Consider the following 20,591-nt stretch of genomic DNA (forward strand, 5'->3'; position numbering starts at 1 on the left):
GCGGCGTGAAGGGGCGAGGGCAGGAGAGCGGCGGGGCAGGTGAGGGCCCGGCGGCCGGTCCGTGCGCGATCGGGTACCGGCGCGCCGGCGGCTGCCGACGTCGCGGAGGTGCGAGGTAGGGTATGAGTTGCGCGGAGGAAAGGAAGTGAAGAGAAGCGGAATCTCCCGGGCAAATCCAGGACCCCGCTGAGCAGCAGCGGCGGCGGCTCAGGCGCACCCTGACACCGGAGGGTGAGGCCGGGCCGCGGGGCGCCCGCCCGCCGCGCGCACCGCCACCTCAGGCACTTCGCTCCCAGCGCCGCCCCGCAGAAAGGGCGGACTACAGCTCCCAGCGTGCCCTGCGGGCCCGCCTGTTGCGCACGCGCCTCCAGCGTGCCTTCTCCCAGGTTCTGCACGGCCGCGGACCCCGGCGCGCATGCGGGCTCGGCCGCGCGGGGAGCGGGGGCGCTCGAAGTGGAGGGAGTGCTGTGACGGTGGGCGGGCTCGGGGGCTCGCCGGGCCGCTGGGAGGCCGAGGCCGTTGAGCGAGTTCCTCAAGGCCCGGGGCTCCAGCTGAGGATGAGGGTGGTGGAAGAGCAAACCAGCGCACTGGTGCGAGACCCGGAGGCTCTCGGCATCGATGGGCAGAGGTAGGGAGAAAGCAGGGGTAAGTTTTTTCCTTCTTGCAGAGCTCACGCGTTTCTTGATTTTTGCTGCTCTTGTTCCTCTTTGCACCCGTTTGCCACGCTCTGCGCTTCTCCCCACGAGAGAGCTGGTACGGGCAGAGTCAACGAGAATGGGCTACAGCAACCTGGGGTCACAGGAAACCTTCCAGCTCTATGAAACATGGTTTCTAATCTAATTGCGTCTGTAATGCATAAGTGCAATGTCAGGTAGGTATGCACACATAGAGTAGGTCAGTCTTTTCTCCTTTTCAGCCTCAATTATTTCCCCTGAAAGACTTCAGAAACACATTCTAGTCACCCGGCCATTAGTCCTGTGCAGGCCAGGGTAGCATTTGTGGGAGAAAATACACTGTGGAAAAACTGTGAAACACTGGTGAATCAAATGTGTCAGTTAGGGAGTGTTGTACAGGCACTGAATTTGAACATCTTCCGCCTGCAGACAGAAAAGGAACTGAATCCAAAGCATGCAGATAGTAAAAAAGCTTTTTACCACTTTGTTCTTCCTTGTCCCTCCATATGCTTTTTCTGTCAATGAAAATTTTTTGCCTTTTCTTTTGGCAGCCCAGTTGGAGCAGTGCCTGAATACAATCCATGAGGAGCATTTGCAAGAAATGAAGATTGTACAGCAAGAAGCAATGAAGTTGCACCAACCCCGAAGTGATATGAAGAAGGTGAAGAAGAGGCATAAGAAGTTCAGAGGCCGAGTACTGCTCTGGAGATTACAACTGCATCCAAGGTACAAAAGGTTATTATAGTTTCAAGTATAAATGGTCTTGGTTTTAAGTACATTCATCTCTGACATAGTTAAACAGAAAGTATACTCAGCTGGAAAAAGGAGTTTATGATATATTGTTGGCAGTAAGAGCAAACACTTTTGATAATGAGAATCTGTGCTTCCATCAATTAAAAAAAAGTTATGTAGGAAATCAAGAATAAAAATGTTTTAGATTTGTAATTTTCTCATCTTCGTGACTTAGGATTGTCCTGGCTTTCATGCATAGAGTGCTCAACAGCTTTACCTGTTTTTCCAGGAACATACGTTTCTCTGGTATTTCAGTCTTAAACTTCTACTAGTATCTCCCCTGAAGAGAACTTCAGTGGACTATGTCACTCAATCTCATTAATTGTAGTAAAGAATGCTTTGTTTCTTAGTTCTTGCACTCTTATGTTCAGTGCTTCAGGACAGAGAACACCAGACTGGAGATAGAAATCAAATTCTAGGTGTTAGCATGGAAGTTGCATTTTATAATATGTACTGCTTTTGCAACAGTTATGAACATGAAAGGATAAAAATATCTGTTCCTTTCATCTTCTTTAGATGGATGTAGTGATTGCAGCAGAGGAACTGAGGAACACAGAACAGAAAATTAACTGTAGGCTTCAGGAGGTAAGTACAAGAGCAAGCAGCTTAGTAGGAGGCTGAATTTGCCAAGTTCTACTTAAAGATTTGAAGAAGATCCTTAAATAATATTCTGGATGCAATTTTGGAATGTGCACACCCAGAGGAACCTGCCAGCCGTGCTCATAACTAAATACCTGCACAGAACATCTTTCATATATAATCCCAAAGTATTTTTTTTCAATCTACTTAATTAGACCTGGGTCAGAAAGTGTTTATTTTTTTCTAGCTAACAGAACAGCTGTCCCAGGAGGTCAGCCCATGGGATTCTTTGGAGGAGTCCCAAGCAGCTGTAATGTGCCATGTACAGGACATGGAAACAACAGTAGAAATAGAATGGAAGCAGGTCTAAGAAACTTTCAGTCTTCTTTTGTATCTCTTTTCGTTTTCTCATCTGGGAGATGAGACACTTTATAACTACATTTTGTACAAACATTGATCAGATAAGATCATGTAGTCAAACTTCCTGCTCAAAGTAGGAGTATCATAAACACTGGATTGGGGCAGTGGTGGATTTGTGAAGCAGAGTTCCAGGACTGTAATTCCATGGGTGCTTTAGGTACTTTTTATAGTGGTGCAGTAATGTTCCAGTTAGGATTTTGTTCCTAGCATCCAAACTGAACGTTCCAAGCTTAAATCCGGGACCATTACCCCTTCTTAAATCATTCAGTGCAATTGACAAGAGTTTGACTTCATAATCTTTGTAACTACCTCTCAGTTTTGTGGGCCACAACTGGATCCTGCCTTAACCTCTTCTTCACCAGGCTAAACAACCCTCTTTATAATTGAGGTACTGATAAATAGATAGAAAATGCAATTTCTGAAAAATATTCTGTTGAGATTGTAAACCTTCTGGAGTAAGAATGTTTTCTCCATTAATTGCCATGATGACAAAACCAGATTTTTGTTCTCAGCTGTATTTGTATTATCTAGCTATTCTGGAGTGTGGGGAGGGAGCCATAGTTCATGGTAGAAATGAACTGGCTTACACACAATTCAAATAAGCAAAACCAATCCCCCTTTCTGCATGCGTATACACACATGAGCCACATGCAGTCACTCTAACAATTCCGAATTCATAGCAACAGTTTACTAAGGATAAAAGAAAGCAAATGGTGAAGTATCAAAACTTGAATAACTAAGGGTGGAGTTTTTTTTAAGTTTTTGGATGTTCATAAAGTTCTCTTCATTCCTGAAACATATTCTTTTGGAAATTACTAGATTTTTTTCCCATGTGCCTTTTATCATCTTTGTGTTCTTCTACAGCAGAAGCAGAAAAAATGATGGATACATTATTGAACTATATGAATTATATATTATGTGAGAAGCAAAGGCTTGGTTTAATTCATCTTATCACTTTCTGATGGGCATAGTTGACCCTGTGGTATATTGCATTAAAAAAAAAATTCCTCAAAACCAGCATGAGACAGGCTAGGTGCCTTGACCGTTCCATTCACCTTCATCTTTTATAGCTTGATCTTTTCTGTAACCTTTCATTGTGCGAACTTGTTAGATTCTGCCTGTCATGTAAAGATGATGATAAGCACACAAACACTGTGTTACATATAGAAATTGAGTTGCTTGCCATAGAGGTCTTCTACATAAGATTGGGACAAGCAGAAAGAGAGGAGAACCTGATAAGGCTGTATCTTTTCCAGTTAGATCAATTTTTCAGGCTCTGAAATTTGCTTAGGTTTGCCTCACTGAATTCTGCATCTTAAAGAGTAATCAGTGATGTAATTTCAGGTACAGATATTACAGCAGGACTGCCAAGAGTTGTGCAAAGATGTTCAGCTAGCCCAAGTGAGGCTGCAAGAGGAGGAGGAGGAAAGAAATGCCCAACTAGAGCGACAGTGCACACAACTGAAAGCTGAACTGGGCGTGACAGTGGGTTGTTGTCATACCTTTTTAGCCCTTGTCTCCCTGCTTCCACAGTAAGAGGAAACAAGCACTGAGGTCCTCCACACCTGTGGCAGGTGTATCAGTCAACAAGAATGGAGGGCAGCTTAAGAGGTGATGAAATATTAAAGGCCTTTAGTTTGCATGTGATGTTTCTAAAGCCTCTTCTTACCTAGAGGAAACTGGCAACAGAGGTAATCAGGGTAATGAGTACACAACAATAATACAAAAAGATTCCATCAGTGTAAATTCTTTTCAGAGGAGACTTCATCTAGCAAGTGACCATTTACGCATGATTCCTGAACTGATGTGCAAGTAGAATGCCCATTGCTATTGAGTCTTTTTGCAGCTGATTAAAAAAATGTGCTCTATTAAACATCAGTATAAGGACAAGCATCTTGGATAAGCCTCTAGTTGATCTCATTTAGATTCCGAGTCTATTGATGTAAAAGTAGCTGCTTATAAGGGAACTAAGTGGCATTTAATATGCTCCAGGATAAAGGGAAGCTCCATACTGTCAAAATTAATAACTCACAGTAACTGTGCCTAAATACTAGCATAATTATTGTTCTTGTGATCCTTCCATCAGGACCTATTTCAGATTTCTAGCTACTCCTTTTACAGAAGTGTTCCTGTTTCCCATATGTTTCTTTTGTTATTCTGTGAATCACACATGCGATAATTAACCTGTAGCTCACAAAAGGCAGCTGGTGTTTCTGCATAAGGCATGGCAAGAGGAGAGAAACTTGTCATGTTGTGACAGAGTTGGCTGAATGGGGGAGAAGGATGGCAGAATTCTTTCCTTCAGAACAAATCCATATGCAAATGACAGATGAGACATAAATTTTCTTTACTTCTGTACCAAATAGTCCTGCTGGTCGAGGCTTTTTCCCTTTGTTAATTGAAAGAACTTTTGAGTGATCCTTTGATGATACCTTGAATGTCACAATATTTTGGCTAGATTTCCCTCCCTGCCCTGCTCATGCTGAATGTCTCTTGTTGTCTACCTTTTTTTTCCCAGTATGTTAAACAGCCTAGCAGAGTAAGAGGCTAGCTCTTATAGGCAGGTTGATTTAAATTCCAAAAAAAAATGCTTCTGCTTTTAGAACTGGGTGGTTTAAGCAGGGATCTAACTTGCTCTTTGTCAATGTGCAAAAACTTGTAAAGTTGCACGTGGGCTGTGGGTTATAGCCAGGACAAATCAGTTGCTTACACACTAGACAGCTGAATAAGAGACTTAGGGTTATTTGATTTGCTCAAGCAATCATGGAGGTGGTATGTGTAGGAGATTGGCATGATGACATGCTTAATTTTAAAATTAAATAAATTACAATTTATGGAATCAATTTTAAAAAAGTAATTTTGCTGAAATATTGAAGCTATCAAGAAAAGGATTGAAGGACAAAACATTTGTAGAAGTCTTACCTGTTTGTGGCATATTTAGTAACTTAGCTAAACTCAAACATTAAATCAAAATGTCACCTTGCAAAATTACCAAACAGATGATAAAGCATGTCCTGACATTCTTTTCTATTTTTAGACTCTAGGAACTGTATCACTTCCCAGCTTGGTGAAGAAGCAAAAGTAAGTTGTAAACAAGTATGGGTGAGGAAAATAACTAAATAAAAAAATCAGAACAGCCTATATGGAGCCTAGCAAATGTACCACACTTCAGAGGCAGAATTTTTATGTGGACAAATGCCAAATGTGACCAAGGCTAGTAACCACTGAATGTCTTATTTTATTATTTTACTAGTTTGGGGTTGCCCTAGTTATTTTTTGAAAGATTAACTTCTGTATTCTACTGAAATATCAAAACAGCGGTATGAATGCCTACCTTGGAAAACTAGAACTGACCATGAAACACAGCTGTGGCAGCACAGGTATTGCATACAAGGGAGACAAATAGATGGATTGGTGATGAATACTACAGAAAAATTAGAACCTTGGTCAACTGGGTACTAAATGGGCAAAGAGGTATGTTTACTGCCTATGTAGGGACTGTGTGTTGTCTGAAGTCTTCCCTGGAAGAGTAAGTTTCAGTGAAGATGAGGTAAAAGTTCAGCTTAGACATGGAGTCTCACAGTGCTGGCAACAGATTCCTTCAACTATGAATTGTACCACTCCTGGCAGGGAGATCTTTTTAGTTGAGAAGTATTGAGGTTATTTATAGTGGAGACTAATAAGTTTGAGCTCAGAAGGATATGAAGTCACCCTCAACTTTCAAAGCTAAGTTAGAGGAGGTAGCACTTTGTTTAGTTCAAGGTATATTTCAGAAAGAGGCTTGTACTATAGGAGCAATGTCTGTTGCTTGCAAGAGCACATAGCCATGTGACAACTTCTTAAAGGAAATGGGTAAGTATGAAACAAGGACTTGATATTTATGAAGTGCCTGGCTAAATGACATTTAGATTTTTTTCTCCGTGGACATTCTGTTTTATTGCCCCTTAGAATGTACAGCTGTCCTTTAGCAAACAATGCAAAGAGAACCTGCAACTTCAGCCTAAAATGACTGCCATGTGAGAAACAGCGGAGAAAGTACAGGTAATGAGAATAGATACTCCTGTTTTAAAATGGAAATAAACTATAATGAAACAAGTGATTACAGTGAGAAATGATTAAAGATTTACTGGGAAGCCTCAAATGCAGGTCAGGAGACAAAGTTTAGTGCCCTCAAGTAATGTGGGCTAATGAGCAACTTCCAGTGAAGAAATTCAATCACTAGCCTAGCTAACAGTTCCAGATTTCCCAGCCTTAAACTGGAAATTTTTCTTCTTGTTTTGAATCAACTTTTTTTCAAAGTGCCTTCTTAAGGGGCCAGGATGTGCAGAACGACTGCTGCTCCCTTTTCTATCTACCCTTGAAGTATATTTATATTCCTGTGCACCTTTAGATTCTACATGAACACGTTTCTATTAATGAGTCAAATATGGAGTACCTGCTTAGCTAAAATTTCCTCTGCCTTTTGGGACAAAAGGTTGACCTCAGTACAATCTAAAAAAATTTTATTTAGTCTACTTTCCCTCTTTTTAGAACATATTTTTGAAAACATTTTTCTATTTTTTCCCCTCTCCCCAACAGCTACTTGTTTATTGGGTGGTGTTCACTGGTAATGGGATTTGGATATGTGTTTCATAGAAAGTTCCAATTTTCTTTGGTTATCTACAATAATTCAACTGTGAAATGAATAGGGGTCCATTTTCAGTTTTTGCCTTCTTTGCCTTAGAAACATTACTTTTTTCTGGACTTCAAAACTAATAAGTGCTTGATTTGTAACTACTTGATTTGTAAATTATATTCTCTTTTTTCCCATTACTGTAAAGTTTTAACACCTTGGAGTATGTCCATCATAAATTGGGACTACGTGAACAAATTTTTTTGACCACCTTCTACCTAAAATAGATTTTTCCACATCTGCAAGAGATTTTCTAAAAGTTTCTGACAGCCTACTATGCATGAAAAAAAAAAAAAAAGCCAAACCCCTGAAAACGCTTGTCATCCTCCTCCTTCTATCTAACCAGGTGCTAAATGACCACTTAAGCCAGCAATGCTCAGAGCTCAGCATCATGCTCCAAGGTGTTGCCATGGAGAATGCTAAACTCATTTCAGATCATGAGACCATGCCTAAGGTATGTAGTCTACTATTACAGTCCAAGAAAGTTATCTACAGCTCGGACATCAGACAACAGACTAATTCCTAATGCTGATAATCTGTGGGAATACAATAAAATACTTTACATATAGCAATGGAATTTCTATAAAGATGAATTTCTATAAAGATAAAAAAGTGTTAGTGTCCTTCTTTGCCAAAGATTTGAGTACAGAAAAAAAAGTCATATGTTGTGGGTAGAGAGTGTAACTATGATAATACTATTTATAGAAACATCTGTAACAACCACTGAGAAAGAGGAATGTAGGAATTAATGGACATTGTAAGTACTGTAAATGCAGAAGCTGAGTGGAAGCAATAAGGATCTGAAATTAAATATGTATATAAAAGCTAGGTAAGGTGAACTCAGCTTTGACACCCTATTGAAGAAGCAGCACACCACAATATGCAGAACTACAGGGATCATGCAGGACCTCAATGACAAATTAGCAGCTTTGTAAATTAATTACTTGGCCCTCATCGTTCTGATGTTAGTGTTATTGCCTGGGTAATTCTTCCCCTTTAGGCAGAACAAGACAAGACTCATAAGCTGCAAGAGCAAGACTCACTTCTGAATACTGCCCATGCCAACATTTTTAGAGAGCTGCAGAGCGTGCAGCATGAGAGGGCTCAGCTTCAAAGAGAGCTGTGAAGAGTTTTCTCATCTGCAGCCTCTGTCTCCCTTTCTTCTGTTGCATTCTCACCACCTTGATTTCTGCTTTTCTAGCACTTGTTGCCTATTAACACAGAAGGGCCAGTTTGATACTTAATATGGAGGCCATTTTCTGTCCTTCTGTTGTGCTAGAACTCCAGCTTGGCTATTTTGTCTTTCTTTAGGGGTGCCTTGCATACAGAGCATGGCAAATACAGGCAGAAAGCAAGCCTCGCTGGGGAGGCAGCAACTACACAGAGACAGCTTTAGGAATATGCTGTTGCTAGACTGCGAGGTGAACTTGAGATGGCTTTGCAAGAGAAGGCATCTCTGCTGGCAGAAAAGAAAGATCTTGAACAGGAGTTACAGAAAACTTACTGTGTTAAAGCTATATTCTTGAAGGCTGCTTTCGGACCCATGTTGCTAGAGTTCTTATTTACATACCAGTTCTGCTTTCAGAATGTTTTTTTGCTATTGCAGTGGCAAGTGTGACGCACTCTCCCCTTTACTACTATGCTTATATTTTGACTTGTCATGTCTCCTCTCTGAAGTGTGGAAAGGGAGAGAAAGTGTGGAAAGGCAGCTCTACAGATATTATTTCTGAACTTTGGAGTTCACTTGCAACCTTCAGATCAACTGTTCTGAAGATGTGTAAGTATTTCTATGAATCTGGATGTTTTCAGGTGACAATGATTTCACATTTCTTTTGACAGATAAGGACAACAGCAAATGAAACTATACAGGAAAGGAACAAACTGGAAATAGAAAAAACAGAGAATGAGGTATCTTGCAATGTATATAGCTGTTCTTTAAATTTAGTGTTGCCTTTCTCTTAAGTTTTCCTTTTGTTTTTCTTACTCTTTCTTAACTAAATTATTTCTAAATAATGTGATATTTACCATAGCCGTACTGTTCACTTTGCTGTTTGATATTTTTCTTGTCTATATGGATGTGTCCTTTGGAGCAGCAACCCTACTGCTACCTACACAAGGTCCTATTTGTATTAATAAGTCTGTATGCTCCTATGGCAAATGATAAATAATTTTTAGCTTCTCCTAGCTGTTTTACCTATGTAGCTTCCTTGCATATGCACAGCCTGGAACAGGAAAGGTAGTGTTTGTGGTATAAATGAGAAATTCCTTAGTGTTGTGACTGAAGTCAGCATGACTTTCACTGTTCTGGAAGAGCTGTCTGAAACAGGAGAGACTGTACCTAATCCATATGTAGTGCTGAGGTTTTGTGATATTCATGTATTGTGACTCTGGAAATTTTGAAGCAGTACAATTAGAGTTGGATTTTCCTGTTCATAGCCAGAAGCAGTTTCAATGAAATTCACTTTGCAAACACTAGAGGAAGAGAGCAAGAGGCTATTGGATCACTTGGCTGCACTAGTACGTGAGCAGGTAAGCCACTAATGATGTAGACTGATAAGTAACTAGCAGGAATCAAGGTGTTCTTTGAAGTAATCTGTATTTTATGGAAATTGGCTGATCAAGTTAAGGAATCAAAAAGGGGAAAAAAATTAAAAGGATAAGATAGCTCAAATGTTACTCCATCTTTCTAGATGTCTGTGTGGGATGAGCCAAGAGGACTATATAGAGCTTCAGGTATTGGACATTTAGGTATGTCATTAATATCCTGACTCCATCCCATTTTTCTAGTACAGGTGTACAGCTTGTATATCTGCACATGTATATTCAGCTTTTGTACATCGGGAGTTTATTAACAACAGTTTTATGCCCTTTGTGGACAAATTTGCACTGGGGAACCTCATTCTCATTTTTGACTTGTTCCCACTCCATTATTTTTCACTACTCTCAGTCACCTGGATCAGGATACTTGACCAGTTCCAGAAAAGTTGAGTAAAAGCTTAGTAATACGGTGCTACCAGTGCTTTTACGTTTTTTGTTTTTTTTTTTTTTTTTTATACAGTGCTGGATATAATGACCAGTTGTATATGTTGGAGATCCTAAGAAACTCGTAGCTGCTGATAAGGTCCTAACATCACGATGCTAAAGAAGAATTAACTGAAATGCCTTTTGAATGTTTGTTATTTGATAATCAAAGTTACTTTTCTACAGTAGTTCATCTGTAACATATGTATAACTTTTCCGTTTAACACAGAACTCCTTTTGCAGTCATCTGTTAAAGAATATGAATCAATAGAGCACTCAGAACCTTAAAAAGTTGCCTGACTTTTAAATTTTTTTATTCTTCACTGTCTTTCTAAGTTATTTTAATTCTGTCCATGCCTTCTCATTCTAGTTATTTTTGCTTCTCTGTTCCCTGTTGTCAAAGGTTTCTTTCATCTCTCCATTTGTTGCGCTTCTAGGACAGTAGCCTTCTCGTGGCCATCTGGAAGGTTGTACCAATTTGAACAGCTCTTCCTAGTGATTAAGCTGTCTTGGAGGAATTTATGCCACTTGGATTTTTTTGTATTTTTTTTTTTTTTTAAATCTGTTTTAGTGTTTCACCTAATTGAAAATTTATACTGGAAAAATGGGGGAACTTAAAATACTAAGGGAGAAACAGGATGCTGAGCACCCTTTTTATTGCTTTTTACATTGTTTTTCCTACAAAATGGTAACGTCTGCTCTTTTTTCCTCAGTATACCCAGCAGCAGGTGCAACAGGTGCTGGCAGAGCTGACTGACAGCAAGAATAAACTGACCTGTGACAAAAGGAAAACTTCAGGTACCTCTCAGCATCCTATCTGTCCGCTCAAAAGGAAAACTCATTTTTTTATGTTCATCTAAGATAAGGTTGTTTAACCTTAGCTCTTCAGTACTTAATTTGGAGGGAAGTGCTTATTTATCTTCTCTACTTAATTTATTTGTGTAATGTCAAGCATGTATATTAAAAGAGTTCAGTATCAAAATCATCTTCAATCCTGCCCATACTGCCTTTGGGTCACGAGATGCTATTGATGTGGCTTCTCTAGGATTTGTGGTAAGTTGCTTAATGTGTGAAAATAGTAGAATGGCTAAGAACCACCAGGGGGCATTAAAACATAATATATGGGTAGAAAATTGGTTGAAAGATTAGAAACATGGAAAACTTTATAGAAAATGCAAATTAATAAGTAGGGAGGCAAACTATGGTGCTAAGCAAAAATAAACAGCATATGTAAGCTTTCTTAAGCAGAAGTTAGCTAGACAGTAAATGAGGTGCTGAAAGTAAAGCTTTTGCTTCAATGGGACCTATGCCATAGGATTTGGGACAGTGGTGCAAAGATTCCCGAGTTTCTTTTGAAAACAGCACAGAATGTGTAGTGATTATTAGAGAGTAAGAAAGCTACATTTTATGCAATAGTCCGAGGTCCGATAGTGGTGACAGAAGGAAGTGAGCAAGACATTATACTTGGATTAAAACAAGGTGAATTCTAATCTGGAGTTATTTCTATTGAAGTGTAAGTTAAAAGCTATTCACTTGCTGCTTCTCCTGCTATGGGACTCAGGGAAAAGAAAACATTTGTTCTGGGCAGAGAGACATTGTCACATCACTCTGCTTCTGTGTTCCAGATAAGAGAATGCTTTTCCATTTCTGCACTAAAAGAAAGCTGAGCTATTTTGCCACATCTGTTTTCTTAAGATTGAGGTGCAGAAGCTGGAGGAAGACCTGTAGATGCACATTTAGATAATAGTGAGCTTTGCAAGTGCATTGCATAGAGACCACATATACCCTGCTGAAACTGAACTTTGAGAACTTGTTAACCCTCAGAATTAGGATCAGCCTAGCTAATGCTTAGAGAGCCATTAGAAATCCGATTCAACCCACTTTTTCCTAAAGAACAGAGTATATGTTTAATGTTAACTGTAGCATTCTAGTCTGCAGCTGGGAACAGAACCCGATTTCATCAAAACAAACATGGGAACTATAGAAGCTCAGCTTAACAGAGCTGTTTTTCATGCAAATTGATTGCATGTATTCAGGCTAGAAAACACACAGTTTACAGGATTATAAAGATGGTCCTCAGGATTTATTATTATTTCGCAGTAAGAGAACAAATAGCTGCAGATAATGCTTGTCTAGCTATATTGCTGGGAGGCAGGCAGTTATTTTGCTTCAGTCTGTTCACTCGGTCTTAGAGAGAAGTACAGAAAAGAGGTGTTTTATCCTGGGCAGTGAAGCCAAGCTCGTAGGTATAAGACTGTGAAATGAACTCTGCTGTCATGAGTTTGATGTTCTAAACTGTAAGTTCAAGTAACTGTATTGAGACTTATGTTCACAAGCAAGAATGAACTCCTAACAGTGAATGCTCTTTACAGACTTCCCTTGCTTCTTGGATGCCAAAGCAATCTTGTAATCATTTTGAGTTGGAAAACTAAAGAGGGAGAAGTGACAAACTGTTAATCCTAACCATAATCTCCATCTATCTAGAAATTATACAGAAGATGTAACCATGTTTAGGAGACTTCCCTGGAAAACAGGAGGTCCTATTTTTGCCTTCTGTTTCCAGAAAGCAAAATGAATCAAAGTTTCTCTTGTACTTTATTCTCCATCATAGAGGATTGTTCATCAGGTTTTCAAAGGCAATTGGATATTATGTTGATGATTGGAATCCATGACCTGAATGCTTTTAGATTTTGGGAAAGTTGAAACACTCAGTTCCATTGGTTTGTGAGTATAGAGAACTAGCTGTAGAAAGGTCTCATAGTAGCAGCAGACCAGAGAGGTGGTCAGAACCAGGGACTGCACTGGCCCTGCAAAGCTGTGACAACAGCTGACATCATAGACTTCTAATGTTCCAGTCAGCACTGTGTCTCGCTGCTGCCGAGATACAGGGGGAAGTCATATGACTTTGGATAACGTGCTGTGGAATGTATCACAGAAGAGAGCTTAAATATCTTCCTGAAGTACTGCAGACTTAGGAATAAGATGTGGCATCTACTTCTGCTCCATTGAAGAGATATTTTTGGAGAGTATTTTTTCAATTTCTGGTTTTAGTACTCACATCTTCACTACCTCCAAGGGCTGCCTGGTTTTGTGGTAGGAATGGCAACAAAAAGAAGAAAATCCCCAGCAAGGTCTTGGCAACAGAAGTCTCCTGATCGTAATGCTAGGTCAGCTGCAGGCTCAGGAGAAGGAACTGTGAAATCTGATGTACGTGCCTCTGCTCACCGCTCTGCTCTACACCGAGTTCATTTTGAACAAGTTGAACATTCAAGAAACTCTGTGTCTGAATGTGGAGATTGTCCTAGGGTCAGTCAGAAGATTCTGTTAAATGCCATAAAGAACATGGGAGAAAAATTGGAGAATATAATAGACATTCTCACTCCAAGATCATTGAAAGCTGAGTGGCCTACTGGGATTAATGAAGGAGACCTCAATGTGGTGAGTGATGACCATGAAATGCAAGTTAGAATGATGGTTAATTTCAGTTGACTAATTGACAACAATGAAGAAATGGCTGAAAATTAACAGGGACAAAAACCGTTGAGTGTTTTTTGCATGAAAGAGATGCAGATTAAAACTTAGACTAAGCAACATTAGAATCAACAACTGGTTTTGACTAAAAACCCAGCTTCATGCATCTGTGGCACATCCCTGAAGCCTGGGTGCCAGGAGTTCAGAAACATTGGAACTATCAATTAAAACACCCACAAAACCCCCCAAGAATACCACCACACAGTCGGCTCGGGCTTAAACCAGGGGTAGAACAAAGATTATGTAATTAGAGGAAGCTATTTCCATGTTCAGAACCATTGCATACTTAAGTGCGCAGGTTACTTATAGAAGAATCCTTTAATAACACTCTAATAGATGACTGATTTTCCTGCTCTTTTTCCTAATGATTTCTTGTACTGCAGATGGCAGACCTGCAGCACCAGCTGGATGCAGGAAAGGATGATAACAGCAAGGCAATAGCCATGCTGGAGCATGTGTTAGCTTCTCATAACAAGATGCAAGCAGCTCTGGCTGTGGTACAAACTGAGCTGGGACACAAGGACACTGAAATCAGCAACCTCAGAAAAGACAAGTAAGTGAAACTGATACTGTTTCTGTGGTCTATCAGCAGTGTGGTGAAGACAGATAACAGTTGAAGAGTGGCATCTTCTCCATGGTTCTGGCTAATAAGCTATAGGACAAGTTTGTTTGAAAAGTTTCCAAAATCCTTTCCTGCAACACTGAAACATACTTAGTACTAGTGAACCAAGTACACCTAGTGCTTGTAGCTAACTCTGCAAGCTTGGCAGGCCTTGTGCATCTTGTGGAAAGTAGGTAAAAACCAATTTAAGTTTAAATTCAGTGACAAGCAAAACTTAGTATGGCTAAGGTAGAGAACTAAGCAGAGATGGTCAACACTTCAGAAGAGATGTGCACAAATTGACTTAATGCATGATTTTTTTAATCCGATTTCCATTTTCAGGAGCCAGGCTCAACAGAAAATACAGAGGCTAGAAACAGAATTGGAACATTGCCGAGCCAAACTGGTTGCCGTGGGAAGGCAGCACAGCAGCCAGGTAGAGACTGCATTTTTCTGTAGTAACAGCCACCACTACATTTTTGGTGTTGAACCAAGCATGTTTTCTTTTTCTGAATGCAATATGGTGCAACAAATCATCACCTAAGTGTTGAAGGAGGCAAGCATCTCCTCCCTAAAGAAAAATTCCTGGGCACAGGTGAAGGTTTTACAGTCTGCAGCTGGATACATAGTATGAACAGAGATTTCAGAAGTTATACAGCCTTTCTTTTTTTCTTATTAGATCAGAGAGGAAGAGTCCAAGGAACTGCTGTCATCTCTCCTCATAATACTTAGTGGCAGAAAGATTACCTCACAACCCAAACATACTCACTATTGGCAAAGAACTTCCCCCCCCCCCCCCCCCCCATAAAGTCATGGCTATGTGAGAAATTGTTCTGATCCTTCCGATTAAGCCAGTCATTGGATTGGCATTGTAAGGATTCCCATCCAGATGCCTGTGCTTAGGAGGTTTGTAATCAGACAGTTGGTGATCTTACCTCCTGTAAGTTGATACTGACTGGGAAGGAAAAAAATACTCCCTTCTAAGCTTTTTCATTTGGGTAAGTGTAAATCTGATTTGTTGTTACTGCACAGGTGGAACCACTTTGTAAGACACTAGAAAGTGCTAGAACAGACAACAAGAAACCTGTTCTTCATTTGGAAGAAGTTCTGCAGGTCAATAATACCCTGCAGAGCAAACTGGTCCAAACTCAATATGAACTGAAAAGTAAAGAAACTGAGCACCAACAGCTGACAGTGTGCAGGTAAGATCAGATCCATGATACTACACACTTGAGGAGAAACATTACTTTGTACTAACATCAGTGCTTTATGGCTTTACTCATCCATCGGTATCAGCATTGACTGTATGCTGAGCCAGCAGCTTGCTGAAGATGGATTAATACAGAGCTATAGAAATGGGTTCTTTCACTCATTCCCATAATGACTCTTGGACGTACTCTGCTGTACTGAGGAACTGCTTAGCCAGGGGTCATTATGGCACTTCTACAAACAGCTTTTCCATGAGGATAGCAGATGTCACTTAGACTTGGAAGTGGCCTGCAGTAGCTACAGCAAGAAGAGCATAGGATAGGTGTTTAAATTCCTCACCCAAAACCGGATGCTAGTAAGTAAAACCTCAAACCTAAGTGCAGGTGCAGTCTGAATCTCCTCTTATCCATTGTCTAAACAGGCTTAGCCATTTAATTTTGTGAAGGAAAGTAAGTTGTCCTAAAGTGTTCTTTCCAAAAAGTCTATTTACACTGTATAGCTATTTTGAGCCTCCTTCTAAATAAATGGAATACAAAATACTAGAAAACACATTCCAGTCTTTAAACAGTAGTGGTGCAGAGAGTATGTCCAAGACAAAATTACTTACAATGGAATTGTCTTTCCTATTCTTGTGTTTAAAAAATAAAGCGTATTAAATATAAACATGAATAACTGAGTTTGTTTCTTCTCTTTAAAGGGAACAGTTAACAGAAAAAGCCAAGACTGAGGAAAAGATGTATGCTGAACAGTTAGAGTCTTTGAAGAAGCAGTTTCAAACTGAACAAGAGGCTTCCAGGAAAGCTGCCTGTCAAGAATCTGCTGAGGTGAGAAGGGATAGAATTAAAAGATTTCAGTGATTGATTTCCAGAGAAAGAGGTCTGCTGTACAATTTTCCAACAGAACAAGAGCAGCTCATGACAAATACTTGTCTCCTTTTCCATTCACTGTGGAGTTGTCCATCACTTGTATCCAAAAAGCAGAATTTTGTCATGTGGTGGACAGACATTTTGGTGGCCATGCACAGTGATTACCTGTGGTCTCTTAACTTTTTCAGGTACCACTCTATATCCCCCAACACTGTATACCTCATTGTACATAAGATCTAGACATTGATATCAGTCATTCCAGTGACTTCAAAAGGATAATCTGGGGTTGTATAGCAATCTCCAGGGATAAAATACTGGTTTGAAAGTCTGCTTTGTTTCTTGGGGGCTGGATCATAAAGCTCAGCATAACCTTAGTATTACTCAGATCCCAGCATTCACTCCCCGCCCCCCCCCCCCCCCTTTGTTAGAAGGGTATTAAAGAAAAGTCAAAACACCAGGTGCTGTCTCACACTTCAGATGCAGCAAATCAATTGGGTGTACTGCTTATTAATTGTTGTATAGAATGAACTAATTCTTAGAGTTAATGTGAGCTCACTTTTTCCTCTTTCTCCTAGATAAAGAAATCCCTTGAAGAATCCTCCTCCAAATTGGCTGAAGTTTCCTGTGCTAACAGGGAGCTGCGGCAGAAATTAATAGAGCTGGAGGAGTCTTTGTCCAGTTACAAGGAAAAGCTAAAGAGCCAAAGAGCTCGAATCAGACAATGCCTGATGTGTAATATTAAGACAGAAAGGATAAAGGTATGCACACATTTTTCAAGAAGGACAGATATCCTAGTTGAGAACTCCTTTTTTCTCCTACTGAGTAGGACTGCTGTTGATCCTTTGCAGCGGAGTTAGACTTGAAAATAAAACTAAGTCTGGACTCAAATTCTGAACAGAAATTAACAGATTGATTGCAGCTACAGTAATTGTGTGGCTGCTTCTGTCATCCCTCCCCCGATATTAAATATGATGCCATAGGGTCCCATCTCCCCATTAGATTTTTATAGTAGCGTTTGTCCTCTTTATCATTTTGTGAATACAGTCTATTTAATTATTGATTGGGCCAGATATTGCTTGTATAGTGATTAGTCCCTTTCCGTCCTTTATAGCTGTAGAACTTTTGGTTCAACTGGTATCTGATCCTAAATGAGAATCTAGACTCCTTTGCAATTTTGCCACTGCTTGTTCCCCTTTCTGTGGTGGGGCATGGGTTCTCTTAACTTCAGTCTCATAGGGCAAGAAATAAGGACACAATATGCAGACATAGTTCCCATGTAAGAGCCAGTGAGCCTGAAAAATTCCTGAAGTTTTGTTTCTCTCAACAATTTCCAGGAGACTGAATCTGAACTGAGGAAAATGGAAGCAATAAAGGACAAGTATCAGAAGAAGAATTATGAACAAGTGAGCTTTCTCAACCAGTTTCCTGAAGAGACCGATCTGCTAAAATGTTGTTGGAATTTCATTCTTGTCTTGTCTTCAGTCACAGGACATCAAGAAATTTGTGTCAGAGTTGAAAAGTGTGCAGAGCAAGATGCAAGTGTTGTTGAAAAACCAACATGAAATGCAAGTGCAGAACAAGCAACTGGAGACCCAGGTGGAAGCAGAGAGAAGACAAAGGCAACAGCTGGAAAACAAATGTCAGGTAAAGTGATAGCAGCATGAAAAAGTGGCAACACCCATGGAAGCATTTTTGTGCAAAATCTATGGGGTTGTAGAAGAGGTGATAGAAAGACTTTATTAACTCAGTCAAAAGATATTCCTATAAATCTTACTGTGTCTGCTCCAGAAAGCCCAAGTAACAACTTAACATACACTCACTATATATCTGACTTTAGAGAGAGACAGCATGGGTGTTTTTTTAAATGATTTAACTGTAAGCTATTTACAGTGAAGATTAGAGAGTCCTTCTGTTGTATTGCAATTTTTTGTTTGTGCCACGAAAAAATTATATAGAAATTAATGTTACTTCTTTTTCTACCCAGAAACTGGAAAAAACAGTCAAACATCTGAAGAAATATAAAGTGGAGACAGAACAGAAACTGAAGGAAGCCAGCATAGAGTCAAAACAGGTGAGACTGGTTAGCATTGGAATAATAATTCATTGAAAGTAACAAGATAGTATTTCAGTATATGCACCAAGTAACCCTTTAAATCTCAGATACAGGTCTCTGGTGAAGAGTGAGGTGCCTCCTTGGCCTTTTCAACTAAGTGGCCTTTATCATACTTTAAAAAAAAAAGAAAAAAAATTATGTTTATCTTTTCAGTGAATTGCTTCAATTTAATGGGGCTTCTAAGAAGAGCTTTTGTCCCCCCCAGCCTATTGTTTTTAACAGGCACGGGATATCTGTCAACCAACCAACCAAAAGTGTTGTGACCAAGTAAATTGCCCCCCTGAACTGCTCTTATGTCACTCTATATGTGACATCATGCAAACCCACATTTTCCACCCCCCCTCCCCACCCCAAGAAGTCATTTGTCCTTGCATCACTTCATGCTTGCATGACCGTACCACAATATCCAAATTATTATAGCTTGCATGGATTACTATAGTAGTTTGGGGTGAAAATCTAGGGGTTTAGATGTTTTGTAGAGTATTAAAGAAGTAATAGAGGTGCCTCAGCCTGAGGTCTTAACATGCTGCTTACCAGTCCAAGTACTGTTCTGTGATTAGAAAGAGACCTTAATAGCAAGAAAGTATCTCTATGGCATTCTTCAGGTAAAGTTAGTCTTCCCTCATCTTTCGCAGGAGTTTGTGGTACTCAGCATCCATTTCCCCCCCACCCCCCCTTCTTCCCAATGCTTCTGCATTTTATGCTGTATTGGAGACCTGTGTTGACTTTATTACCCTCCCCCCTGCCCCTCCAAAAGTGGGGCAACTTTGTAGGGAGGACCTCTCTGATACATCCTTGTCACAGCAATGGAAAAGGGCATCGTGGAGAGCTCCTGTCCCTATGTACAGGAGAAAGACTGAGTTGTATGTTGTTCTGCACCTTCTTGCATAGAGCTCAAAAATTGGAACAGCATGCATCAACTGTTCTCTCTGCAGTTCTAATTACACTGTCTTGCCTAGATCACAACTAGCCTAGAAGAAGCTCACCGTTGGTTCAAATCTAAGTTTGACAGCCTGCAGCCCGAAGTTGTGAAAAACCACCAGCCAAAGAACCCTGAAGAGAAGAGCTCTAAAAAGGAGGCAAAGAAAGCAAGCACATTCATTACAAAGAGGGAAGCAAAGAAAATAGGTGGGGGCAAGTATTTGGTAGCTCATTATCAGTCAGGATTTCAGTTTACTAAACTTTCTTTTCTAGTTCCTTACACAGGGGTGGAAAACAGATCCCTCTTGTAATTTAGGTTGTTTCCTCATCTTTTTTCCAGAGGACATATTTAAGCACCAAAGAATTATTACAGATATAAGATAGCTTCAAGGGACTGTTTCTGTACTTAGAAAAGTTCCATTGCACATACTTCATGTTTTGTTGATGCTCATTAACCAAATACTTGTCTGAAAGCTTAACAGCTAGTATATTTTCTTCTCTGCATTCACCTGTTGCAGTGGTTCTCCTTCCCCTCCTCCATACCTTTTACAGATACCCTTTCAAGAGCTGTGCTTACCTCGTTTGTGTAGATTCGTCAGCCTTCTCCATAATTGATAGTTCTTACATAGCTGTGCGATCAGCTTTTTAGAGATGTATGTATTAAACTGCTAAAACTTTAATCTCTTCTTTAGTAATGACAGATTCCCCAGTCGGTCATCGGCTTCATAAAACGTTGCATCTTTTCCCAGGAGCAAAAGCAACAAGAGCTTCCCACTCACACCTCCCTGGACAGCAGGGCAAGGACCCAAGGCCTCCAGCTCACCACCAGGAAGGCCCACGTGAGCTGGGCAGGAAATGAGCTCACTTGACCGGTGATTCCCAGCCCAGGGAGAGCTTCGCTTGCTGCCAGAACACTACCTGCTAGTACCCAGGTGCTGGAAGGATCGGGAACTTCACTTGATCTGATATAGTTAGATAGGTCTGTATCACTAAGAAGGTCTTTCAAATTAAAGGTGCTCACGGGGTACCCATATATAGAGGACACAGGAATGCTTGTTTAAATCATAAACTCTGATTTGAATTAACGAATACCTCTCACCTTGTCTTTTTTGACTCAGGTGCTTTGCATTGTGAGGTTGGTATTTACAAAGCTACTATTTATAGCAAAACAATTGTTCTTTATCATTACTGT

General features: G+C 40.2%; 2 protein-coding genes across 2 annotated transcripts in view; one reads left to right on the forward strand and one right to left on the reverse strand.

The window, feature by feature from the left end:
• The window catches only part of LOC126053268 (splicing factor 3B subunit 1), a 647,576-nt gene that overhangs the window by 362,629 nt on the left and 264,356 nt on the right, over nt 1–20,591 (reverse strand). The window lies entirely within an intron of this gene.
• On the forward strand, nt 472–20,488 carry CCDC150 (coiled-coil domain containing 150). The gene is given in 20 exon segments (XM_049799780.1): nt 472–628; nt 1,226–1,400; nt 2,293–2,409; nt 5,503–5,546; nt 6,414–6,506; nt 7,484–7,591; nt 8,977–9,045; nt 9,574–9,666; nt 10,872–10,956; nt 13,235–13,596; nt 14,073–14,242; nt 14,633–14,726; nt 15,323–15,492; nt 16,197–16,323; nt 16,941–17,123; nt 17,700–17,768; nt 17,848–18,009; nt 18,350–18,436; nt 19,438–19,606; nt 20,149–20,488. Coding segments are annotated over 18 exon segments (2,280 nt in total). The 5' UTR covers nt 472–628; nt 1,226–1,400; nt 2,293–2,324; the 3' UTR covers nt 20,259–20,488.

This window comes from Accipiter gentilis, chromosome 1, assembly GCF_929443795.1.
Source record: "Accipiter gentilis chromosome 1, bAccGen1.1, whole genome shotgun sequence".
In the NCBI taxonomy this organism is placed as follows: domain Eukaryota; kingdom Metazoa; phylum Chordata; class Aves; order Accipitriformes; family Accipitridae; genus Astur; species Astur gentilis.